Here is a 9861-nt window from a genome sequence, read left to right on the forward strand (position 1 = left end):
GGTGATAAAGGATGAATGATAAAAGATTAATGTAGGGTTTTATAAATAGACTCAACAGATACCTCTGAAGCCTGTTGCACCCAGTGTTTTAATTTTCAGAAAATAAATAAATAAATAAATAAATAAATATGTGTGTTTTTTTTTTGTTTTTTTTTTAACAGGTTATAATAAAGAAATAAAGTTTGAGGTATCTGCCAAGCGGGAGACAGTCTCTATAATGTTAACCAAGTATGCTGCCCACAATACTTTCCATCACTGTGAACAGTGTCACCATTACACAGAAGTCAGCCCAGCAACACAGGTCAGTTACTCTGCAGAATATCAGTGTACATTCATAATATGGTATTTTTTTTTTAAATTAATATTAATGTAATTATTTAATTAAAAAATCCAACAGATAGATAAAACCTACTGTTAAACAAAATAGACAAATATCTGATAACCTACATAGAAACTGAACATTTAGAGTCATGAAGTTTTTAAGTGAATATGAGCTTTTCTTTGAGATTTAAAGTGAATCTTTACTGAATGCTTCTACCTTGTTCTGTTCACAGTTGTCTGACACTACACTCCACGCATTCACTTTTTCATCCTCCATGTTGGGCGGCGAGGTCCAGCTTCACTTTATCATTCCCAGATCCAAGGAGAACTACTTTGTCTTCAGCCAGCAAGGGAGGCAGCTGGAGAGCATGCGGCTTCCCCTGGTCTCTGATAAGGTGTGGCTTTGAACTGCAGTGAACACTCATAGCTGGGGCTTAGAAAACTTTCCTACAGTAAAAGCATAGCAAAGTGTATTACAGCATAGGGAACGCATGACAAAGCACAGGTAAGCATGGTAAAACCCACAGAGGTATGTTCTGGCTTTCCTTCATAGCAAGCATTGCATTTCTTCTGTGTAAGCTGTGCTGTTCAGTGTAAAACAATGGATGTGATATTCAAAGCATCTTTCCTTGAAGCCTCAGCTGCTTTACCAGCTGTGATTCTGTTTGTCCCAATGAAGAATTGGAAGATTTATAAGGTTAAAAAAAATGTATCCCACTGAGAGTTTCCATAAATGGGAATCGTTTAATATCTATAACTGGGAGACAGCATGGTTAAGAAATTCTGGAAATCCTGTCTTTAGGGATTGTGCAAAATATAACAGGAACTTTTTTACAAAACCAAACTGAATGTAACAGTGCTAATAACCAGCATTCTGAATGCAACAGTGCTAATGACCAGCATTCTAAATGCACCAGTGCTATTGACCAGCATTCTAAATGCAACAGTGCTAATGGCCAGCATTCTGAATGCAACAGTGCTAATGGCCAACATTCTCCCGGTATATCCTCTCCTATGTAGGGTGTTTGATTCTCATTTGGAAAACTGTGGTCAGGTGGAGTTGCAGCAAAGTGATCATGTAGTTTTTAAGGCTTTTCTTGCAAATGGCTAATGGATAGTTTATTATTGACAGAATGCTGATGTGTTGAAGAGCCCCATCTTCACACCGACGACAGGACGTCACGAGCATGGCCTGCTGAACATATTCCATGCCACAGAAGGTGCTGGTCACCTTCACGTCCTGGTAGTCAAGGAGTATGAGATGCCTCTTTATCGCAAGTATTGGCCCAACCACATCCTGCTTGTCCTGCCGGGGATGTTCAACAATTCCGGTGTAGGTAAGTACCAATAATGTCACTCTTCATTCATACAAAAGTGGTAGTATTGGGGTACAAAGTAGTTTGCAACTAAAGGTTCTATGATGCTAATAAGGAAACATCTTCAACAACTTCTCAACCACTTTGTGTCAGATACTATTAATTAGGCTTCCAAGCCAAAGGCTGGGAAGCCTATTATTATTATTATTATTATTATTATTATTATTATTATTATTATTATTATTATTATTTTTCCGCACAAACAACATCGCAGAGTTATGAAAACACATACGTAAGTAGATGCCTATGACTGGACAACCAGACTGGGGTCCCCAAATGAAAAAGTCACATGGTTCGACCGCCATATTGGATCTCGTGGAAATTTTGGGAATTTTTCAAAACTCTTGCCGTTAAAAACAACTTAAGGTAGAACTATGACGATGGCAGCAGATAGTGCAGCAATGGCCTAACTCCTAGGGCGTGCCGACAGGGTCATAATTATAATGGAACACGTATAGGAAGTCATATGTGCTCTATGAAAAAATGTCATCGCCCGTGACCTCTGACCTCTCCTAAAGGTGAAACGTGATGCATGACATCATCAACATACGCAACTGGCTATAAAACTGCCTATAACTTCTTATCGGCTGCACCAAAATGCACAAAATTTGACACAGATGTAGAGGACTATGGAATGTTGTGCCATGGTCAATATGGCGGCCTTTGGTCACATGGTGTGGCAGCCATCTTACATTTAATGAAAATTTCAGGAAATTTTCAAAAATCTCATATTTGTGCCAAAATTGACACGATTCATCTAGAATAACCAATGCGCTTAAATTTCACGATAACTGCTTGGAAGCCTTCATAGTTGCTAGCAACTCTAGTTATTTTAAGTTTTGTTAATAACAAAATTTTAACTTTTTCTGAATACCAATAATGTGCATCCTGGCTTCTGGTTACTCCCGTACTATGTTAGTACGTTCTTATGAACTCCTAGTATATTGACTTGAGTAATAATTCAGTGTTTGACCTGGTGTGTCTGTTCAGGAGCAGCTCGGTTCATGATCAAGGAGCTCTCCTACCATAACCTGGAGCTGGAGCGAAACCGACTGGAGGAGCTGGGAGTCCTGCGGCAGGAGGTCTGGCCCTTCATCCTCATCATGGATGACTCCAGCGTTCTGTGGAACGCTCACAATGTTCAAGAGCAGACCAGGTCATTTATAAAGTTGTTTTTTGTACACCTTGTTCAGTTAAAGATCAGCCTTGCAGTGTCCCAAATCTAGTAGATATCCTTGTATAATTTATAAAGGATTTTAGAATATGGACTGATAATCGGAAAATAAAAGAAGTCCTGCTGGCAGTGAGTAGTGTGCAGTCAGGCAGTATGGTTATATAGCATTATCTATTATGAAATGACAGTATCCATTCTTCCTTTCATTCATTTACACAGTCAAACAGCAGATGCATCCCCCAGCTTCAAGAACATCTCTTTAAAGACAGTCCTGCAGCACATGGAGGCCACTCCCAAGATCACCCAGTACGCCATGTGTGGTGTCCGGAAATGGAGCTGCCACCTGGCAGCCAAGAGGCCCGGTGCCCCTTTCTCACGCTGCCACATCCACGACTTTGTTTTGCTCAACGTTGACCTGACCCAGAATGTTCAATATGACCTCAACAGGTAAGCAGCACACTTGTTATTTATTATTATTATTATTATTATTATTATTATTATTATTTATTTCTTAGCAGACGCCCTTATCCAGGGCGACTTACAGTTGTTACAAGATATCACATTATACAGATATCACATTATTTTTACATACAATTACCCATTTATACAGTTGGGTTTTTACAGGAGCAATCTAGGTAAAGTACCTTGCTCAAGGGTACAACAGCAGTGTCCCCCACTGGGGATTGAACCCACAACCCTCCGATCAAGCCCTAACCACTACTCCACACTGCTGCCCCGCAATCATGCACGCCACCAGAACCCATCAGTGGATTTACAGACAGTTTGGCATACATTACTATTGGATGTAAAGTTGTTATTTTTATTATTGTTGTTATTATTACCCCTGTGCTGACACACTCCACCCCTTTTTTTCTTTGACCCATCAGGTATTTCTGTGAGGAGGTTGACTTCAATCTGCGGGCTAATAGCAGCGGCCTGCTGATCTGTCGCTTTAACAACTTCAGCCTCATGAAGAAGCACATCCCTTTTGGAGGCCATAAGGACTTTGTCATTAAACCCAAGATCTTGGTAAGGAATTTCCCTTGTTGTTCCCTAGCTGTGACCGCACTGAAAAGTATTGAAGCTCCAAATATGGTATGTTAATGTTAATTAATCATCAATTAGAGAACTAATGTACTTGTGATCTTTGCAGATAGCCATTGCTTGCAATTGTGTGCTTACGTGTTTTAGTCTAAGGGTTGTGCTTCCCTGCAGGTGTCTGAGAACCTGACCTCCATCAACCCCTCGCAGTATGTCTGCGCCCCAGACAGTGAGCACATGCTGCTAGCTGCTCCAGCCCAGTTCCTGCTGGAGAAGTTCCTCCAGCACAGCAGCTACAAACTCTTCCCCAAGGCCATCTTCAATGAGAAGAGCCCAGTTCTGGCCATTGACTGCTACCTGAACGTGAGCTCAGAGGTGAGGAAGAAATGCAGTGCCCTACCTACACTACTACACTTACTGCTGCAAAGTAACAACCCTCAAATCACTTGACTTCTGCGGTAAACAGAATTCATGTTTTTTACAATTTTAGAAATGATCTGTGAACACTGTGGTCTTAATTTAAAGGAGAAGTGAGTATTTTTTATGTTTTAACAGTTGCTGAGTCTTCCGATACAACTTGAAAGAGTTTTCACAAACAAATTCTGGCTTCTGCAAGTGGAACTTGAAGTTGAATTTGAGTTATTGAGTTATTTGTGCCTTTGTTGACTAACACATTGTCCTGTCTTGTGTCCGTGTCAGGTGTCGATCTGTTACATGAGCTCTCGGCCTCACTCAGTGAACCTGAACCACAAGGGGCTGGTGTTCAGTGGGCTGCTCCTCTACCTCTGCGACTCCTTTGTGGTTGCGGACCTGCTCAAGAAATTCAAGTTTCTTAAAGGTAGTGATCCCACAGTCAGAATAGCTATCTTTTATATTGTTATGCTGATTTACTGCAGAAAACCAAGTTACTATGCAGGATTGTAATACTCTGTTTTCAAATGTGATTCTAAACCATCAGCAGCTTGTTTTGGATTTTCTTTGATAATACGCTACACTGCTTTGTAAGGAAACCATCAAGAACAACAACTTTATGTCTGTGCTTAACATATCAACCCGTTTGCCTTTGCACAACATAATTAGGGTTATCATGTATGTATTTTTATTAAATCAGGAATCCTATTTGAGGCCAGCAGTTTTTGCCCTCTCTCAATGCAGTGTTATGTTCTTGCAGGTGCCACGCTGTGTGTTATCTGTCAAGACCGGAGTTCGTTACGCCAGACTGTTGTGCGTTTGGAGCTGGAGGATGAGTGGCAGTTCCGCCTGCGTGACGAGTTCCAAACGGCAAACAGCAGTGACGACAGACCCTTGTACTTTCTCACAGGGCGCCACACCTGATACCAAAAACACCATTTGAATTTCCTTTTTTTTTTCTCTCGTCATCATCATTATTGTAGAAGATAATCATAACAAGCGGAGAACGTGTTCAGCAAGAGCTGGACTTACAATCATATCCAAAGAAATGGCGTTGGCCTCTGATCAGAGAGCAAAAAGCACATCGGAGACCACAGCATTGCTATGTGCACACTCTTCTGGAAGGCCTTATTCCATCTACATTGACCTTAAAACTGCACTAATCAAAATGAAAGATGTCTATAAATAAATACTTTTAAAATTGTTGGGATGTGCAGATGTCAGGCTGCTTTCTCAAATGTATTATTCAGCGATGCCAAAATGGACACATGCTGGTACTTGGACTTGCACAACTGGCACAAGATGGTTTGAGATTTGTTTGTGAAAGTACTCACGCCAGGGGTGTGTGAACTGTTTTAAAGATTGTAAAGCAAGGGGGTTGTGCCCTTGGTTCTAGCTAATACTGTATTTGAGGTACAGTCCATCTCAGGGTTTTTAAAGAAAACACAATGTTCTCGCTAAATGTGAAGTGTTTATGTTTTGTATTATATAAGATTTATAAGTGTCTGGACTTGTAAGATGCACCGATGCACAAATGTAAAGCGGTGTTGGCACACGATCCTTATTGGTCATTTTGTCTTTCTAATCCACACAACAGATGAAGTGGTTGGACCCAAAGTAAGGAAAAATGTACTTTATCAAAGTAGTGTTAAAGCACAATCGCATGTGCTCAGCAAACAGATCTATTGGATTATTGTGTTAATGTAAACCACTCCTAATGAATTTATAGCATTTCCTACCCAACCCAAAGATTTCTTTATCCAATCACAACTAAACTGAATTACCTTTTTCAAGTTTAATAATGCGCCTTCCAATGCTTTAGAGATACCCCAAACCTAGTCAGAGCTTTTAGAAAATTAGGGAAACATACATAGTACTAATAAAGCACAACAATTATTGTAGCTTCTATTATAATGGTTTGGATAATTAGCTGATTTGGGGGTTTAATAGTAACATAATATATTAAAGTTAGAATGGGAAAAAATGTCATTCATGTTTTTTGGTTTCCAATTCCTGTCTTGTTTCTGTTTTAGATCACATCATTGAAACTTATATTTTTAAAATTTAGGCTCAGCAAGGTTCATGCTTTGCTGTTAGCAATTAACTGAGCCAGCGCATCACAAATCAGTTTCTAGGGAAGCTCAAACAGGTGATAACCAAATTAGTCTCACTCTTATGTTTAGTCTCACATTGATGATGCAAAAAGCCCTTGAGGGATTCTGAACTGTCTGAAGTGGTTTTCAGCAGCAAGGCTTGGGGCAATGCAGTAAGAGAAAAAATATCTATAAAGGGAAGCGATGAGACCAAAGCACAAAGAGGTTAAATACTGGCAAAGGTTTGAACAACCAGTCTCTGGGAGAACAGCTAACATACCATATTTTATTTATTGTAAATAAAGAATGGACATGCAATATTAAAAACTGCATCTATTAGTCCAAATACTAGGATTAAGTTTTTTACTCCCAAACTCCCAATCCTAAACTCTGATCCCTGGGCAGCCACACAGTCTCTTAAAAACTGCACGGGTAAGGACTTCTAATGAGTTGGAAAATGGGTTTAGAAAAGTTCAAGATTGGATATCCTTGATTAAAGATGTCAGAATTTTTAGACAAGATGGTTACTGGTATTGTGGAGCACATTGACCAATGAGGAGCAAGGCACCTGCCAATTCTGCATCTTTTCTTTTATGGCTGGTTTCATAGACTGCAATTAGCACAAGTCTTGCACTGCTTTACCTACGGTTACATTAAGCTCTCCAAGACTAGTTCTAATCGGGGTCTGTGAAATCAGCTGACTTACAACTTTATCTTAAAATGAAAAAGCAGTGTTTACAATAAAATAAGTAGTAGAATAATATATTAAGTCAGTGAATATGGTTTCTTATTTTGTAATAGAACAGGTACTTTGTTGTTGTTTTATTGAATTGCTGTGACAAAAATATTCTACCTAGATTCCTGTGATGTTTTCGTAAAATCCTGTCATATCTCTTCTCAGAAACTCGTAATTTAATTGGAAAAACAATCCGGCCACTAAACAGAATTTAATATATTTAAAAAAGGGGGTTTTAGCCGGCTACTGGTGTTAAATGGAGTTGACCATGCATTTGGATCAAAGACATATGTATAGATGGTGAAGCCCCCTACAGGTGGGACTTGTGGTAACATACTTAGAAGCATACCTTTCTACTAAAACTTTAAAATGGTTTGCTTCCAAAATTCACTGTTAAAGCTGAGTTGGACAGAAATTTGCCAAATTCCCATTTACCAAAAAGTACAGCCTCTAAACCAGTAGTTTTTTATTATTATATTAAATGCTGAAACGGGTGGTCAATTTGTCTGACAAAATGCCATGCCTGAACCAGGCACTAGTAAAATAAAAATTAAGCAATTTATCTGATCTAACACTAATGTTATTTTCAAATCACCTTCATTAATTTACTGCTGAATGTAAATGGAATGCCTTCTGATGTATGCATTGTTTATATTTTCTGTTCTGGTTTGTACAAAGAAACTCAAACTATTTTAGGCACGTAACTTATGCAATCGCTTTTTGTAATTTTGACCAGCTGAATAGTCTAAATTGTGGTTTGTTTTTTGTTCTTTTTCACTAGGCCTCCTTGGTCACCTGTGTGATTTACCTCACACTTACCATTTTGTATTTGTTTTTTAACCTGTGGCTACATAGCATTCAAAATATGCTTTTGGTTTAAATGGATGTAATAAATTGACATTGAAACGTTTACCAATGTTAATGTGTGTTCGTTTTGTTTGTCTGTATGAGCAGTGTTAGGCTTGACGTTGCTTAGATGGCCAGTGTCGCACTGACTTCTTTAAGACTAATTTATGAATGGTAACCTATCCCACTGGGTAAACTGCGTTTTTACTGTACTATATGCTGCCCTCAGTAGCAATTAGGCAACACAGCCATATGTTTCTGCTGCCATGTCAGCCTGGTTCTCTAACACTCATTAGCCACATCGTTTGGCAGCATGTTCCTCATATCTCTCCTGCATGGCCAAGTGGTAGGATTGACTGGGATGATCTGTCACCCGGATATAACAGCCTCCTTGTGGAACTGAGGACATTAACATTGTCATACACAAGCACTTTAATATAATATCCATACAAACCACTTTACAACACAAGACGAGACAGACAACCAACAAACAACTGCATACAGTACATTACGTAACACTAACTCTGACTAGACAAAGCTTTTTTATTGTCTTTGAAATGTTGGTCAAAGCATTTTACTAGTTTCTTTCAATATTGCTACATATCTTACCATTGAGCATTATGGATGAACTGCCTACATCGGAGCAAGTCGTGAAACTGAAGCTGGGAGGAGCATTCTGTACTAATATTAGTTACTCACTCATGGCAACAATCTTAACAGTGTGCGCGAGATCAAATAGCAAGTGTGCCAGATTCAAGACTATACATAACTAACTATGTTAGGTGTATCAGAACCAGTTTTAGATGGGAATTCATATTATCAAGTAGAATTACACACTATCTCTCCCCCCCAACCCCCCCATCCCAAGAATTTTATTGTTAATCAGTCAGCATTGCCAACCTCATTGACGCTCCTCAGATACCTGATATCTATATTCATTGATTGTATGCACAGAGGAAAGCAGCATAGCAGTTAGGCTTGTTAAACTTAGTTAAAGCCAGAAAACAAGTCACCAATTATGTCAGGGTTCAGCAATGGATTGATTTAGCCTGAAAATAAACCCCACCAGAGGAACCTCTCTATGTGAATCAGATGTTGCAGTTCCTTTGAGAGATTAAGGGAAAAATTATTCATATTATTAAATCGGTGTAATATCACATAGAAAGATATATCAGTTCATTAATAATAGCTCTACATGTTGTGGATGGTCAAAACAACACACACTGGATGTTTGGATGTCCCTGAAAATAAAATAGGTCAATGCAGTCTATGATTCAGAGCCAATTTCAATCCAGTTTTATTTTCTTCCATTTTGTTTACCTCAGTAATGCTTCCCAACTCACAGCCTGCTTCCCACACTCAACCCAGGGCATATTCAGATGGTGAAGAAACTTTTTTTTTTTTTATTGGCAGCACAGGGGCAGGTTTTTAACTTCTTATTGATGGAACAGTGAGTTTGGGGCATTAATGTCATCTTTGAAAAAATAGTTTTCACATACATCCTGCTGGCACGAAGACATAGTAAGCATAGTAATGTTTCTAAAAGTTTAGAAATAAGTTTCTTTTTAGTGCTACAGTGTATGGTTTATATCTAAGGATTACGTTTTTGAAACTATGCTGGGTGCACCAACTGCAGCAGAAAGCAGAGCCCAGGGAGAAAGGTCGCTGTCTGGAAAAAAATATATAACACAGACAACAAAGACATACTGAAGGGATTAACGGCAAAAATCTTGCAATACAGGCATGAAAATCTTATACTCTCCAGCCTCACCCTCTCGGTGAAAGGTGCAATTTGGAGAATCCCCAAGTAACTCCCCGAACACAGGGCGTCTGGCCACAATATATAACTTTTATTTTTTGCCA

General features: G+C 39.1%; 1 protein-coding gene across 10 annotated transcripts in view; it reads left to right on the top strand.

Annotated features, from left to right (window-relative positions):
• Positions 1-8062, top strand: part of LOC117395060 (GREB1-like protein) — a 67030-nt gene extending 58968 nt beyond the window's left edge. For 9 of the 10 annotated variants that reach the window (XM_033993910.3, XM_033993911.3, XM_059015656.1 and 6 more), the window contains 9 exons: positions 162-301; positions 555-716; positions 1454-1658; positions 2688-2853; positions 3091-3318; positions 3759-3900; positions 4087-4287; positions 4612-4750; positions 5084-8062. In XM_033993910.3, the coding sequence (XP_033849801.3) occupies positions 162-301; positions 555-716; positions 1454-1658; positions 2688-2853; positions 3091-3318; positions 3759-3900; positions 4087-4287; positions 4612-4750; positions 5084-5247 (1547 nt within the window). In that variant the 3' untranslated portion in view covers positions 5248-8062. Of the gene's footprint in view, positions 1-161; positions 302-554; positions 717-1453; positions 1659-2687; positions 2854-3090; positions 3319-3758; positions 3901-4086; positions 4371-4611; positions 4751-5083 lie in introns of those variants that run through there. The other variant, XM_059015663.1, reaches the window with a different exon arrangement.
• Positions 8063-9861: the final 1799 nt, after the last annotated feature.

The sequence above is a fragment of the Acipenser ruthenus genome, chromosome 3, assembly GCF_902713425.1.
Source record: "Acipenser ruthenus chromosome 3, fAciRut3.2 maternal haplotype, whole genome shotgun sequence".
NCBI classification, from domain to species: domain Eukaryota; kingdom Metazoa; phylum Chordata; class Actinopteri; order Acipenseriformes; family Acipenseridae; genus Acipenser; species Acipenser ruthenus.